The sequence below is a fragment of the Papilio machaon genome, chromosome 2 (assembly GCF_912999745.1).
Source record: "Papilio machaon chromosome 2, ilPapMach1.1, whole genome shotgun sequence".
In the NCBI taxonomy this organism is placed as follows: Eukaryota; Metazoa; Arthropoda; class Insecta; order Lepidoptera; family Papilionidae; genus Papilio; species Papilio machaon.
The window spans coordinates 4,619,015-4,636,053 of record NC_059987.1 but is presented as its reverse complement, the minus strand read 5'-3'; the positions used below and the strand labels follow the sequence as shown (position 1 = coordinate 4,636,053).

At 31.0% G+C, this 17,039-nt stretch overlaps 2 protein-coding genes across 8 annotated transcripts; one reads left to right on the top strand and one right to left on the bottom strand.

Annotated features, from left to right (window-relative positions):
* Positions 1-5,474: 5,474 nt before the first annotated feature.
* Positions 5,475-12,528, bottom strand: LOC106718784 (heat shock factor protein). 7 transcript variants are annotated; one of them, XM_014512961.2, is made up of 11 exons: positions 12,294-12,528; positions 11,317-11,775; positions 11,041-11,244; positions 10,760-10,961; positions 9,895-10,540; positions 9,649-9,717; positions 9,088-9,193; positions 8,488-8,559; positions 8,055-8,130; positions 6,942-7,016; positions 5,475-5,735 (listed from the first exon to the last, which is right to left on the bottom strand). In XM_014512961.2, exons 1-11 carry the CDS (start codon positions 12,396-12,398, stop codon positions 5,560-5,562), a joined length of 2,190 nt encoding a protein of 729 aa, XP_014368447.2. In that variant the 5' UTR covers positions 12,399-12,528; the 3' UTR covers positions 5,475-5,559. The 7 variants fall into 7 exon arrangements, with proteins under 7 accessions (XP_014368447.2, XP_014368450.2, XP_014368448.2 ...); XM_014512964.2 differs by lacking the exon at positions 8,488-8,559; XM_014512962.2 differs by lacking the exon at positions 9,649-9,717.
* Positions 12,529-13,950: 1,422 nt separating this feature from the next.
* Positions 13,951-17,024, top strand: LOC106718707 (probable very-long-chain enoyl-CoA reductase art-1). The gene is made up of 5 exons (XM_014512865.2): positions 13,951-14,104; positions 14,173-14,531; positions 14,675-14,891; positions 15,532-15,724; positions 16,592-17,024. Exons 1-5 carry the CDS (start codon positions 14,099-14,101, stop codon positions 16,717-16,719), a joined length of 903 nt encoding a protein of 300 aa, XP_014368351.2. The 5' UTR covers positions 13,951-14,098; the 3' UTR covers positions 16,720-17,024.
* Positions 17,025-17,039: the final 15 nt, after the last annotated feature.

Genomic DNA, 17,039 nt, shown 5'->3' with positions numbered 1-17,039 from the left:
TCGTATAAAATTATATACATGCAATATTTAATTTATTTACATTAAAATTGTACAAGTATTCATCGCATCAATTTCATGTGTTGAATATAAATTGGACATATTTTATACTATACGGTACAAAGTGTAACATTTTTTTTGTCAGACAGTGTACAAAATCGTGTTGGTAAATGATACATTATACGATAATATTACTCATATGTCAGTCTGTATAATAATTATAGCGAACAAAATATTAAATATTTTTCATGTAAAAATTTGTACATATCAACAATTCATACAGTATTACTACTGTGAGATTTTTAACGTGAAAAAAAAACTAGATAAGAGCTTCACTTCCGCGCAAATAAGCTAAAAATTTGAATATGAATTTCTTCGCTTTAGAGCGGTACAAATTTGTAAATCATTTAATCCAACTACATTCAGTCCAACGTATAACGTGGGCGCCTTCAAGAGTAGAGTGAATAGGCACTTACTAAGGTAGCGCATTTAGCAGATATATTGGCGGCTCTCAACTTAGCGCGAATCGCTGAAAATACAATTTCAGATGTAGCCAAGATACTGGAAAAGAATTATACCATCTTTCGACCACACTACTTATCAGGTGTTAGGTCAATTTAAAAAAATCTATGGATTCCTGCACGCTAATGGGGATGGGTAACATTATCATTCTCGGTATTAACGGATAGAACTAGATTTTAATCTAGTCTAGTTGTAAATAATGTTTTCCAAGTTTCGGGCTAATTACCTATTTCCTTATTCACTCTTTCATGATTGAAACAATAATCACAATGAAAAGGCAAAGGCCCACGCCACGCTATTACCTTATACTATCTCAAAACCCTGTCACACTCATAAGCACACCATTTAATGACCTCAGGCATAATGATTGTTAAAAATAAACATGTAAACGGACATAAATGTGCAAATGTGACATCTTAAGTGATATCACCGTAAATTAAAACTGTCATAACACCTGCACAAAATATATTATGTCATCCTTTTGAAAAAACAAGGATAACATGTAAACTTTTAAATAAATCATCATAAATCATACTTTAATTATTGACATGTCAATGTCTTCATTTAGAAAGCCATTTATGTGTAACTATTTAATATAAGATTAATAATAAAAATGCTCTGCGGCGTTACCATCACATAAAACATATGATATTTCAAAATTATTGAATCATAAGATAACGTTTTCACTGATGCACATAAAGATTCTTCTCTTCAGTGGAAAAGCACCTTAATAATTGAGAATAATTGATACCTCCTTATAGTAAATCTTTACACTTATAAATACAAATGTATACAAAAAGAAATAAATAACATATATATGTATGTACATAATAATTCGCGTTTTTAGACTATTGAAGTCTCGGTACAAAAATAATTTTATTCATTATTTTATATTATTAAAACAAAAATATTTATTTTCTTTCAATGTGCAACTAATTAAAGAAATCATTAACGAAAAGATTAAAAGAAATTACTCATATAATAGTACCAGATATTCCTTAATATACTGTTCGTAAGAAACGGGATTCTTACCACGATTAGGCTGTAGACCAGTGTTTCCCAAAGTGGGCGATAACGTCCCCTTGGAGGCGTTTGAAACCTAGGAGAGGGCGATAAGAGGCCCAAAAAATGGGGGGCATTGAAATTAATTAAAGCAATGAAATTGTGGTTAAGTTTTAGGGCTGAATAAAAATTAGGGGCGCTCTGAAATATAATTGATTTCCAAAGGGGGCGGTGAAATAAGTTTGACAATCACTGCTGTACAGTATATTAGTAAAAACCACGAAAGTTTGAAGTTATATACCAGATATTCTTTGTTTTGCTGTTTTGCTGAGAAAGTAAACAACTTATAAAATCCCGCAATTATATTAGCAGTTTTTTTACTCTCATATTGTTCATAAGGCACCAGGAATAGCTAGCTATATATTATATGTGTATATTATATTTAATCTTCTAGCCTGCTATGATATCGTTTATGAGATAAACTATATGCGGATTGTCTGACTAACTGTGGGTTTCTAAGACCAAAATCTCTGTATAAAACATATCATCATACCTGTCATTATCTTTGACAACGCAGAGATAAGTTCTAAACGGAAATTTAGGACGCAAAAACCCAAGGTAAAAATAGTTTATTGAATTGATATGAATATATATTGTCCTGTTATAAGGTGAAAATTTTTACATTACAAATAAAATTCATTTACCGTTTCCACTGCGGTAAAATGCATAAATATTTTTTTTTTACCTTTTCACCAAAGAAGATAGGTTATGAATTATAACCACAATCCATGGTTAGAAAACAAAACAACTTGTTCCGTTTTATCAAGTAATAATAGAATTTAAACTTTAAGCTACTACAATCTTTCTAATCGTATAAACTTAAAAAGGTGTAAACTATTTGCGTTAATCGACAATTTATTTATTAATAAGTTTCAAAATTACTATCCATACTTTTAGTAATCCCCTTCTAATCCTACCTTCGATAGTTTAAATATACGTATTAAAAAAAAATTGTACAATTTTGTACAGTCAGCTTCATAAATATAGTGGCAGTCAAGATATCCAAATATATAGGAACACCTAAAGTGATCAAATATATAAGTACAACCAAAGTCATCAAATTAATTGAAGCATCCACTATGCTCAAAAAGATCGAAGCGTTCACATCGTCATATATATGAGTACATTCAAAGTGCCCATAATTATAGTAACAGACAGAGCGTCAATAGTAACGAAGCACCGAAAGTATGCAAAAATATCGTAACATTAGACAAAATTGAACTCTATCTCTATTCACTTAAGATACACTTTGAAATATACTACTTCTGTTAAATTCATTTGACATTTTATAATCAAAACATTTTTTTGCTATTTACTACAAGTTTACGTCCCGCATGACAGATACTAGATAGATAAGCAATATCAAATTTTAATTTGTCACCATATATGCCAGTTTGGCCTTACGGCTTAACTGTTCGCTGTCATACGCAGTTTTGGCGATTCGAATCCCAAACTTTTTTTTACATTTTTTAAGGTTTTTAATTTTATTATCAAAGCGTTATATAAAATTGAACTTTATCGCAACAATTATTGGTTACAATAGTAGTCGAATACGACATCTTTAAAAATTAAGGAACCACAATATTCCTTGTCCCTTTTTTTAACCGAGTCGTCATTAGCATGTTTTTTTATTGTTCAAGTTTGTTATTGTAAGTTTCGTCATTTAATTCCGCGCGGACTATGTCACTGGCGACATCGAATACGTGTAATAAATCTATGCTTGGAAAATTCTACTGTAACCGGACTGAAGATACCTAACAGTAAGAGAAAAATATTTTGATACAAATTGTCAATTAATTTAACACAATTTGTATACTTTCAAAGTGTATTTCAAGGATATGGATATACGAGTAGAATTCAATTTCAATGACCGCAATGACAAGTGAAAACACTCTCCGCCCACTCGCTTTATTCCGAGATGGCCGAACCTAATCGTTATTAATTTTATATAAATATTTAATACCCCAAAAATAAAAATTTAAAATTGTTTTTGTTAAGTAAAAAACATATTCTAAGAACATTACCAGATTTTTCCTTTTCATTAAAAAAAAACAAGCTCTATATGTGATTGATAATATTGAAAAATAAAAACCTTGTAAGCCTGGGATTCGAACCATTAAACTTACGTACTGCGGCGAAAATAGTAAAACACTGAAACTAGCACATATTGTGACAGAGTTAAATTTGATATTACTTACTAGCTTTTACCCGCGACTTCGTCCGCGCGGAATAAAAAAAATGCTCACAATATAAAAAGTTCCTATGTCCGTCTCCTAGTTCTAAGCTATCTCCCCATCAATTTTCAGCTAAATCAGTTTGACCGATCTTGAGTTATAAACAGTGTAACTAACACGACTTTCTTTTATATATATATAGATTAGGTATCTGTCATGTATCGTCAATTTATAAATTTTAAACTTTATAATAATAAGAAGAAAAATGTTGGGTTGTCCGATAAGTTCGTGCCCATTTTTAAGGGAAGTTTTAAAGGCCCTTAAGTTTTGGAATACGTCTTTTAAATTATATTTGTTCGATTTTATTGCAAAACGTCTTATGTATTTCGGCAAAAATTAAGTGAATCAGTTTTTATAAAACTGATAGAAAAGAACGAATCGTGTCCTACCATTTGTCAAAATATGGCTGAAGTTATCCTCGTTTAGTATGTACTAGCTTTTACCCGCGACTCCGTCCGCGCGGAATAAAAAATAGAAAACGGGGTAAAAATTATCCTATGTCCGTTTCCTCGTTCTAAGCTACCTGCCCACCAATTTTCAGTCAAATCGATTCAGCCGTTCTTGAGTTATAAATAGTGTAACTAACACGACTTTCTTTTATATATATATATATATATATATATATATATATATATATATATATATATATATATATATATATATATATATATATATATATATAGATGTGTTATCTAAACATGTCATATGTTTTCAATAATTTTAATATATTCGGGTCTATTCTAAGCTACCTATTAAAAATCGGAACGAACTTATTAGACAACCTATTATGTTGATACAAAGCGTCAAATGAATTTAACAGAAGTAGTATATTTCAAAGTGTATCTTAAGTGAATAGAGATAGAGTTCAATTTTGTCTAATGTTACGATATTTTTGCATACTTTCGGTGCTTCGTTACTATTGACGCTCTGTCTGTTACTATAATTATGGGCACTTTGAATGTACTCATATATATGACGACGTGAACGCTTCGATCTTTTTGAGCAGAGTGGATGCTTCAATTAATTTGATAACTTTGGTTGTACGTATATAATTGATCACTTTAGGTATTCCTATATATTTGGATATCTTGACTGCAACTATATTTATGAAGCTGACTGTACCAGCAAAACGATATGCGGAATTGCGGTTTAACTGTTGCAAACATGATAAAATGCCTCGTGATAATATTACCATGTTACCTCCTTATATTCTAAAACCAAACACTAAAAAATCAAAGTTTCATAAATATTTCATATAAAAAGTTATAAAGATGCCTTTAGAGCTTTAGCCGACGAAAAAAGTTATATTTTTTAAAATATAACTGTTTTCATTGGATGGGGTTTATAATGCACAATAACAAGATATTCCGTGTAAGAAGAGTTATCCGCCTACACAACTCTACCTTTATACAACAAGCACAGAAGCTTTATAATGTATGTTAGACACCTTTAATTGTTTCAAGTTGTTAATTTTTATATTCACTACGCAAATGCCATCTGACATCACTATATCGTACACAAACTAATAGATTAAATCATAATAACGAGTAAATCAGTTAATATATGTTCATTTTGGTTTATATTAAGTTTGATATTAAATTGCATTTTATATAATATTATATACAAAATTATAAAACAACACGTAACACACATCTTAGATAAAAAAAAACTTCACTTTAAATTCACTTATTGATATTGTTTAAAGTCACTTGGGCTTTTTCCTGCGGTGTTTTTTGGCGATTCCTCAGGGTCTCGGAGTATGTTGTATGTCAACCCGCGGTGTGTTGAGTGTGGAGCTGCTGGGGCTCGGCGCCATCGACAGTGGAGCCTCCTGAGAGCTATCACCCTCCAACTCGGGAAGATTTATATCTTCAAGATACGGAATATTCCCTGTATACGAGATAAGCTGATACCCTTCAGCTGAAAGTTTCCCAAAAATTAGTGCATCATATTAAAAAAAAATATGAGGTCGACTGTCCTGGCGATATATAAAAATATTAGATTTTTTATGTGTAAGCAACTTACAAACAGCCGCACACATTTATCCAAAGCAAAATATATCTAATACCAAAAAAAGGTTACAACATAATTTTGAATACAAATACATAAAAATTATTTCAGTAATAATGTTTACATAAAATATCCAATTAAGCTTGAGATTTGATGCAATTGATATTGTAAATAAAAAATGACAACTAAATCGCTTTTGCAATCATAACATCGACCAGTCTGAAGAAAAGAGTTACATAAATTCAGAGATGCCATAAGATATGTAATTTCATCGGATTGGTCGATATGTTACCCGTTGTCATTGAAAGATAAAGTTGGCCAAAATTCCATCAACCACCACTTGATATTGTAGTTCGCATAGAAAAGCGGGCTAAGTGCTAAGCTTCAAATCATCAGCTTACCCTAATTAAATCCCTTACCTTAGTTAAAAACCATGGGATCTTAATTAGATATTTAAGCCAAATGTAAGTTTAAAGCCAATTCGAACCTTTAAATTTATATAGTTACTATTATTAACGAATAATTTTCTTTAATAATAATAAAAACGTGCATCATGCATTTTCATTTATAAAATAATTATAAACTTAAATATCTTTCAATAATAAAACAAATTACAATAAGTACCCATTACATACAAATTTAATTACTAAGCATTATTGCTTCTACTTTAATGTTATTTATGTAGCTTTCTAATTAGTGACAATTATTACTAGATGTTACCAACATTATTAATTGTAATTACTAGAATTTAAGGCAAGAAATAGGTCAAAACTTACCATTTGTTTTGTCGTACAATAAAAAAGTGCAAAATTCATCCATAGACAATGTCTATAGGCAAAAGCATTTCATAGTCTCGATTATTTTCCATAGACAAATATATACTGTAACTATACGAATATTGTTGATAAGAACTCAAAATATGTTAAGAGATTAGGAACTGATATTTATCAAGTATATAAAAGAAAGCCACATAAAAAAAACATATAATACAAAAATAGGCAAATATATCAATTACATGCAAAATAACAAATTTAAAAATAAACTAAAAAACTACGCTAATATAATCAAACTAAATACGTCTATATAGAAACAACCGGATTAAAATAAGATGAGTACCATCGTCCTCAGAACACTGGCTCTGGGAGTGATTCTCTTCCCCGCTCACATTTGATATATCACCTTTCTTCTTTGCTTCATTTCATAAAAAATATATTTTACAGGATTAGTAATGTTAAAACACCGTATTACAGTACTATTGTATATAATACAAATATGGTTAATTGACTCTTCTAATAAAAAGTTATATCTATTACAAGATCTCATAAAAGATAACTCTTTCCATCGGAGGAATCAAAATAATATATATATTTTTTACAAAATCCGCTTAATTTTTAAATTAATGTATAATTTATATAGAATAGTAGATATATCTAATGCAGAAATATATGAATATAGTATATATACTTAAATAATGAGTCTACTCCAGTTTTGTTGCCCAACGAAAATTCATATAATAATCTTAACTTTCAAATAATATATTACTGAGGTTGTATTGAAAATATAACGACTTAAAATTACTACCTCTGGTCTAACCGCGATCGATTACAAGGTAGAACCTAACATACTATGCGTGCACAATAACATAGTGAGTAACATAGAACATTCTTAAATTATTTTGTATATTTATATTATCATGAACAAGCTGTGGTCATAGAACTAAGGTTACATGTTATCATGCACTTATAGTATCAAATTTATATTGTTATCAACAAAACTAACTTATTTAATTATTAATTTTTATATTAAAAATAATGTTAAAAATATCCCAGCATTGTTAAATATGGATAGTATGTGGAGAAATGACTAAGTCATTCAACCCATAAATTAAACAATCCATAATGAAACAATAGTCGATGTGTGCTTGCAATGAGGTTGCAGGTCTATGCAGGCGTCTTATCACCGCCACTGATCAGCCAATCATAATCAATCATCGGATACTGTTTTGTTGTATCTACAATTAATATAAACGTATAATATCACTTTCATAACACTATAAGATGTCTATAATTCTCTTATTAATTACCCATAACTAACCTGTACCCAAAAATCCATGATATACCTTTGACCAAATTTAAAAACTAATATATTTATAAAATAATGTTATACTAAGAGTGCATAAAACCTTTTTACATGGAACCTTTTAATTAGAGAAATATTTTTCTAACTCACCATTATTGTTGCTCTTTGTCCTGTCCTCGCTCGGATTAAACGACAGCCCATAGAAAGGATCTTCGGAACCGAACAACTGGAAATATTATTAAAACTATAGTTTATACTCAATTGTGAATAAATTTTAAATCTTCTACAAGCAAATGAACATAAATGTATTGTATGTACGCACCCCATCTATTTGATAATTTGCTTATTTAATACGATTGGTGCAGAAATCCTTATTTCGTAAAAAATCTAATAATAAATGGCCGATAAAATATTCTATCATATAAATATTTAAAGGTTTTTTTTACACAGTAAATATTTTTTTTACTTCAAGTGCATGTTTTTAATACATTATGTGTGATATGCACAAATAGTTCACGTTAAAATATTTCTATTATTATATTAATATATTTATTATACTATTGAATTTATTTCAAGAAATTACATAGTCATTCATGGTGTGCTGATGGAATGGAATGACGAGAGACTTCGCAGGTTCTACGCCCGCATCAGCATTCTATGGACAATACAAGTTATAATGTAACATACTTTTTAATAATTATAATAAACTTCTAACAGAAAACAGTATCAATATTATGTCTAAATCATATCAAAGGCATACGAATCGAAAACGAGATTAGAGAAATTGAATGAATTCGTTATCAACGTTAATTATTATAATATAAACGAAACGCCGGCATTACGTGGCCGAGTCGCCGCGGCGGCGGCGGCATAAAATGTGACAGTAAAAGCACAAGGCCTCACACGAGCGCCCAGCACGTTGAATGCAACGTGACCTGGCGCAGTGCTGCCAACCTCACGGCGCCGAACGCCCGTGTCGCTACGCGGCAGCCGCGCTAGTGTGCGTCAACAAAGGCTTACACACACTGACGCGTACATCGATTCGAATTTAGGGCGCGAAATACTTACCATATGTTTTATTCAAGTTACACAACAATATTGATTAAATTAAAAAAGATATATATGTTGCTAAAATAATTGATAAAGTTTTACATATTTAAATAAAGATTAGCATTTTACTTACCCCTAATAGAGTGTTTGTATCCAAGGAATAGCTGTCACTTCGTAGTAGTTCTCTTAAAGAATCCAAGTCAGTTTGCATTGTATCCAGATGGTCATCTATGTCGTTCCTGGAATTAATGTGATTATTATTATGTAATCTGTGTGATTGTAATATATAAAAAATAGAGTATGTTATATTATGTAAATGTAATTACAGTTTTTGCCTTTGTTTTAGGAATCGTTGTATTTTTTAAATAAGTTAAAATGTATATATATATTTTGTATTATGTAAAATGAAAAGTTCAGAATAATAACCAGTAATATCATATACCTACATACATAAACAATATATACGTATACATATATAAATGAAATTAAAGCATTAATGTAATATTGGTAACATCATATTGAGAATTTTCCCAAATAAATATTAATAATGAAAGTAATTAAGGGGTTTAGTGTGGGAGAAACTTTGTCTGCTAGACTATAATAGTGAAAAGAGCAATTATAAGCCCATAAATAAGGTTATTCATATTTGCTTTTGTAGCAACAATTTGCATTATTTGACATTTATATCACATACTTGTTTGAATTGGATCCAAAGTGGGAAGAAAATTCATCTTGATTTTTGGCGATGTTATCTCTTCTATACCTGAATATTGAAATTACACATAAATATTGAAATAAATAGGAATAAATGCTTGGATTGGATTTTTTTAATTGGTAAAATAAATCTGCACATTTTTGATATGTGTAATATGGGTTAGCAATAATTTTTTGTTCATAAATAAAATTGTGTAAAAATGTCTAGTTAACAATAAATACTTACACGGACTGGAACCTATTCACATTTGTATTATTGTTCACCGTAGCAAGAGTCATGTTGTTCCAATCAAAGTAATCCTGTAATTCAGTCTTTATGTCAGCCAAGTTCAATTCAGTAGCTTCATTATTCTTTGATTTCTTCGCTTTCTTTGATGGCTTTGAATTTTCCAACGTTTTTTCAACTTTAATATTTACTCCACCGAGCATTTCATCTTTGGACATTGTAACCGCTGGTTCGGTTTGCACCGTATCTTGGACTATGTTCCTTATAGTAAAATCATCAGTATTTGTCACTCCCGCATCACTTACTGAGTCATCGCTTGCAAAAATTTCAGCAGGCAGTTTGAAGTCTGCTGAATTACTTATTGTGTTGTAATTACTAGAGGAGAGAAGATGTTTACCACTTGACATTATATCTTTATTTTTGGATCCTTTTTCCTTTTGCTTAGAGGTACCAGGTGTTGTCATGGTAACAATGTTAATTGGTTGTTCAAGAGTATTCTGTGGGATTGGAGACGTGGGCGAAGGTGTCATAGGCGATGGTGATGGTATCATAGGTGATGGTGATGTAACAACGGGTCCAGGATTTGTCACTACTTTTGTTGGTCTCACACTCTTTTTGCGATTAGCAGGATATGTCAGCTTCCAATCTAAAAGCAAAAATAATGGTTGATAATCAGCTATGGTTACAACCAAAGAAATTTAAAATTTTCTTTAGATGCTAAATGTAACATGACTTTATTTTATAAGATCACAAATAATGTAGTAAACACTACATTTATAACTAGATTTTATAAATTCCATGGATAAAAGCTATCACTAATCAGTTTAATTCTTAAATTAATTAAATTAATATACAATAGTATTACCTGTTTCCCCTTCATCGCCGTCTGCCATAGTAACATGATACTGTATAGCAGTTGAGGGGTCAGCAGAGTTATGACCCACAAACATTTCAGGATTTGAAGTTATATCAACCGTCACAAAGTTGGTCGGGTCTAAAGAATCCTGTGAGGCATCATTATGTAATACATCATCATGCGCTAATTCATGTATTGTCGGTCCATCTTCCTATAATTTAAATTAGAATATAGAGATTAATTGTTAGAATACAATCTATTTACAATTAAAGCAAAGTGTAATAACACACCAAGTTATCTTCATTGATATCTTCTAAAGGAACATCTTTGTCTAGTTTAATATTTTTAGCTCTACTGGAGTAAGGGCCATCACTTGTAGAGACATGTGCTGCATTATTGATCATCAATTGGAAAGGCCTCTTCACACCAACATTGTTTCCATTAGCATTTGGTGCCCTAGTTGGTTGGACTAATGACATTAGGAATTGTATAAGCTAAAATGATTTTAAAACATTAATATCATAATATTTCATTAGTAAAATATTATTTATTATTAATTGACTAACATTATTAACAATTTGTTGTTGCTTGATATGCTTTTGCCTAAGAATTGCGACCTCTCTCCAAAGTGCTTCATTCTCTTGCTTCATTGCACTGAATTTAGCATCAAGACTTTCTTGTTTCCCTTTCATTTGTTTCACATCTGCCAATACCTTATTCATAAGCTCCGGCTTGAGCAGAATTTTTTCACCACTTTCATTACTAGCAACAATGGATTTTGGATTTGCAATTTTCCTTTTTATATGTTCCAACAAATATGCATGACCTCTCATGAAACATGGATGAGAAAATTCTATGTCATCTTTTTCATATCTTAATCCACCATTTTCAACAGATGTTATCTTATGAAAGCCATACATATTTAACTGCCTTATAAAGCTGGCCATATTGTTGTGCTTGTAATATAATGGCAGTAGTTCTCTAGCAAAATCAGCTTGATTTTTGATAACAAAAGTTTTTCCACCCTTAAAAAAATTATATTTTACAATGTTGATTAATTTTACAGTGTTATGATGATACATGTAACTTTGTGTTTACATTACAACTATTCACTACCTCTGTATCAATAGTTAACCCTTCACTTTGAAGCAAGACATAAGATAGTCTTTGCATTAACTACTACTTTGCTTAAAAAGAAAGTTAAATGTTATTGTAATTTTATGTATAGAATGTAGAAATGTATATTCTCTTAATCCAGATTACTTTAATTTAATAGCAAAATAGATGATTTTTTTAAAGTGTCTGAATTGCTTCGCCTTAACTAATGTTCGCCCGACGAACTGCGTGGTAGAAAACGTGACATGTAACTATTTATTTATCAAGTTTCGCAGCAGACAATCAGCTGCGTCTTAAATATGCATATAATTTTTAGGTTGTGTTATGGTTATTTTCCATTGAAAATGTTCATTGCATCACCTTTCATCATATGTGTTATTTGATAGTAATATTAAATAACACTGTAAAAGTAAACTTAAACACTTACAGGGCTCCATGAAATCAAATTATTCGTTTCTGAATCATTAACCAATTTCCATAATTTCCCCAAGAATGCAGGGACACTAGCCCCTATTTCTACCACAGAACGCATTTTTTTATATTTTATAAGTATAAACACTATTTATGCAAAGAAATTTGTGCAGAGCGATATTTTTTTATGAAATACCAATGTAACCACGAATCGCCATTTAATCACTACACATATACAACTGTATAGGTATAGTTATAGAGATATGACAGTACACACAGATCGAATAACAACTGTAGACTTAGACCACGTTTCCACAAACCGACAAGCCGCAGCCTTTGCATTTTATATGTCGCGGCAGTTGTAAAACTGTGAGTATCATCTGTTGAAGTACTCATACAAAAGCATATTGCCATCTATCTTATTTCTTATAAAACAATAACAATCTTTGTTTTGTTAAAACAATTAAATCTTTGTTTTGTACGCCTCTCAGCAATAGAAATTAAATTACAGAAGTTGGAGCGACAAGAGCCGCGCTAATTAAATTAAGCAGGCACTCACGCATAATAAGAAAAACTCGAGCAAAAACTACAAAAGCATTCTAAGAAACAAGCTCTAATGAACCCCGTAAGTCTTTACCACACGGGCAAATAGCCACGCGAGCTCTACGTTTCTTTTGAGCAGTCTTAGTAGTGGGTCTGCTCTACACTGGAAATAGTGGTCGCGCGCGGTTAGGCGGCTGGTGGTTTGTGGAAAATGCCCTTACAACTTGACAAACGTAGAGTACCAACCAAAAATTATTTGCATTTCGAAATTACTGCGTTCCTTTCATATTGAAACATTCAATAATTTTAAATTGGGTTTCAAAAACATTAACAATGAAAATTAAAAATATTAAAAATAACAAAAAACAATCAAATTAGTAAGTTAAAATTCTTAAAATTTAATGTAACTTTTTTTTCTAATTCCTTAAAAATCAAACCAAATAAAATGCGTGTAAAGAAAATCGACCAGTTGTCAAAAAAGATGAAGGGTGTTGTGTTGTTCAAAGTCTAAAGCCGCATTCACATTTGCCTGACGTGTCGTGTCGTGATGCTTTCTGTCGTGATGGCTACTGTTCACATCTATGTGACGCGTTATGACGCATTTTTAATCAGTTCCGTTATAGCTCTCGGAGAGTTTACACATTCGCAATGTTTTTTCATGAATCATACGATTCGGATTCAGATTATGAAGAAGATATGCAGTTATTGGCACTGGCAACACTTCTAATAAAACAAAAAAAGAGAAGAAGATATTGGATACATCCAGTAAATACAAAAAGATAGTTTAGTTTTAATAGATTGATCCTTATATTGTTTACATTTTGTATCATAAATCGCTTTATATTGTCGTACGTACTCGATCAGCTCGTCGTCCATACCTTCTGACGCATCACAACACGACACGTGCGCGTGCACACTAGTCCGACCCGCTGTGTCGTGTCGCTGCGCCGTCCCCCGCACCTCACCCAACTGACGCGGACCGGGATCGCTACTGACGCGACACGACACAAGCCATCACGACACACTGCGTCAGAGAAGTGTGCACGCAACCATATTAATTGTATGAGACCGATACCTTTCTGACGCATCACGACACAACACGTCAGGCAAATGTGAACGCGGCTTAAGTTGTTAAGCCGCAATTTCACTTTCAATTTATTCATTTAATCACAATCCTAGCAGTCTTCGATCGTTTGGGTCGTGTTTATTATAGAAACGACCGAGAAAAAAATATTGAAGCCCTATTATTTGAACAGTAAACGCCAATATAAATCGAAGATGGAGGTAAGACTTATATTTCATGTCAAACTATAAAAAATGCAGTTAAAAAACTAACTAAGGACTTTTTACAGATTGAAATATTGACCACTGTGGGGTCAAAGTCTCTCGGTAAAATAACATTAAATGACGACGCCACTATACAAAATGTAAAAGAAAAAATTTATCAAAACCTTAAAAAATCCCTTTACCCTGAAAGGCAAGCAATCAAACCGGAAGCGAAAGGAAAGTCACTGAAGGATGAAACTACTCTAAAATCTCTGAATATCCAAGATGGTTCTAAGCTATATGTCGCAGACCTTGGGCCACAAATATCTTATAAAAATGTATTTTTAGCTGAATATGCTGGTCCATTGTTTGTATATCTTTGGGTTTATCAAAGGCCATGGATCTTGTATGGGGAACAAACATCATCACCAGGAACTGTTGCTAAGTATGTATTCTTTAATACAATTATCTCTTAATTGATAAATATAGTGGTTTCCTAGTTAAGGTTAAACTTTACCATAATGGTGATCTACATAATTATACTTTTTTTTAATTATTCATCAGGTTTTAAAATATTTGTTATTTCAGTATAGCAGCTGTATGCTGGACTTTCCACTATGCTAAAAGACTGTTGGAGACAGTTTTTGTCCACCGTTTCTCACATGGCACTATGCCCATTCGTAACTTATTCAAGAACTGCACATATTACTGGCTGTTTGCTCTATACATCGCCTACCATGTGAATCATCCACTCTTCACTGCACCATGCAATGTTTGTGTGTATGTGGGTCTTGCAGGATTTGTTGTAAGTACCATTTTTATATTTAACACAGTATTAAATATGTGCTATAAAAATTAATAAATATAAATAATTATAGTACATAACTTGAATAGAAGATGAACACCAGTATTGTATATAAAGCAGTAATATCAAATAAATACATATTTTATTAATTTTCATGATGCTTTTTTTATTCAGCTATATTTCTATTCCGTAACTAGCATAATTTTATGCCATGTTTAATTTAATGTCAATAAAGTTTAAAAAAATTGTGTAATATAATAAAATTATATTGTGTCTTGAATAAACAATTTAAAAGTTGTTTCAAGTATCAATCTGGTTAACATAGTAATTAGCATTGAATTGCATATGAATAATTCCAGTTTATTTACTTATAACCTTACACCTTTCACCGCTTGTAATTTTTATTCTTGTTGTTTTCAAAACTCGTTTAATTTTTTAGCAGTTTTATACTAAAACATGTTTTTTACTAAAATGTTTTGTAGTTTTAATTTAATTCTTATGATGAAGAAAAACTACAATCATCAATCAATTCATCTACATTGAGCTAGCATAGTTGTCTAAAACCTAGGCATCCCTAACTTAAGCTTGAGCCTCTTTTTAAGGATTTGTAAAATCTGACAAGTATTTTTTCTTTTTGCAGTTATGTGAACTGGGCAATCTGAGCATTCATTTGCTGCTAAAGAATCTCCGTCCTCCTGGTACCAAAGTGAGACGTATCCCTATGCCTGATGGAAATCCGTTCTCACTGCTTTTGAATTACGTCTCCTGTCCTAATTATACATATGAGTTTGGCTCTTGGGTATTTTTCACCGTTTTGACCAAATGTGCACCAGGTAAATATTGTATTTATTTTTATTTATCTTGTTTGTTACAAAACTACGTAAGTATATATAAATGTATAATTTGAATATTTTCAAAAATGAACTGAAATTTAAATTAAATGAATGTGTAACTTAGTTTTAATAAAATTCAAAGGCTATTAAATTCAACCTTGGTGACTTTTATAAGTTTTTAAATAATATTCAAGTCACGTTTGTAAATATGTACACATTATATTTAAAGGTTATTATTGAAATGAAAGGAAACATTGCACTATTTATAATAAGTTGGCAGGTGTTGTTTTACTGCTGTTATTTTCATTTTTATTATGACTACAATATTTAAAACGTAATATTCTGTTTTAATACTGAAGTTAACTCAGAAATTGAAACTAGAAAAAAATTAAGGTAGTTAGGTCTCTAAATGGCTGTCTTAATTTGGTAATCATTATATAATTATTATGTGAAGCGATATCATTGTATTTCTATTTAAGGCAATTACACAAATGGAAAAACGAATTTCATATTTGACATGGTTTAAATTTAATCTTACTAATATTATAAATGCGAATGTTTAGATGGATGGATGTTTGTTTGAAGGATCTCCGAAATGGCTCAACAGATCTCTATGTAATTTAGCACATATGTAAAACATAGTCTGGAAGAACACATAGGCTACTTATTGATTTGTTTTTAATTCCGCGCTGACGGAGTCGCTGGCGACAGCTAGTTCAATAATAAAATCTTTTTCGATTATAAATTATGCTAGTATTTCGACCAATGAAGAACCACTAGTAACAAATAAATAATTTGCAGCAGCCCTAGCTATTTATGTTCACTGATAAATGTGTTGTTGTTGATAATAATTAATGTTTTTTCCAGTGGGTATATTTGCTGCAGTTGGAATGTACCAGATGTCAGTTTGGGCTATCAATAAACACCGCAACTACAAGAAAGAGTTCCCTGACTATCCCAAGAGCCGTAAAGCTATCCTCCCTTTCATTCTCTAAACATATTCTTTAAATTAAATTGACGTAGTATATTGTAACGCGATAACTTAATGCAAATAAAATGAGAAAAATTGAAATTTTCAATTAGCTTTTTAATGAATGAGCAGCTTTATGTTAAAAGATATTGTATGTTCCCATTTTTAAGTAATTAATGCTTTAAATTCTTATTGATATGAACTGTTTAGGTGACGGCTACTAATCAAAAGTGGGTCTCCGGGTCTGTCTCTCTTTTGTCATGCAAAGGACAAATAAGTTGGGATAATAATATATTTTAATTTCCTTTGTAATTTTAATAATCATTCTATTGAAGCATTTATTAA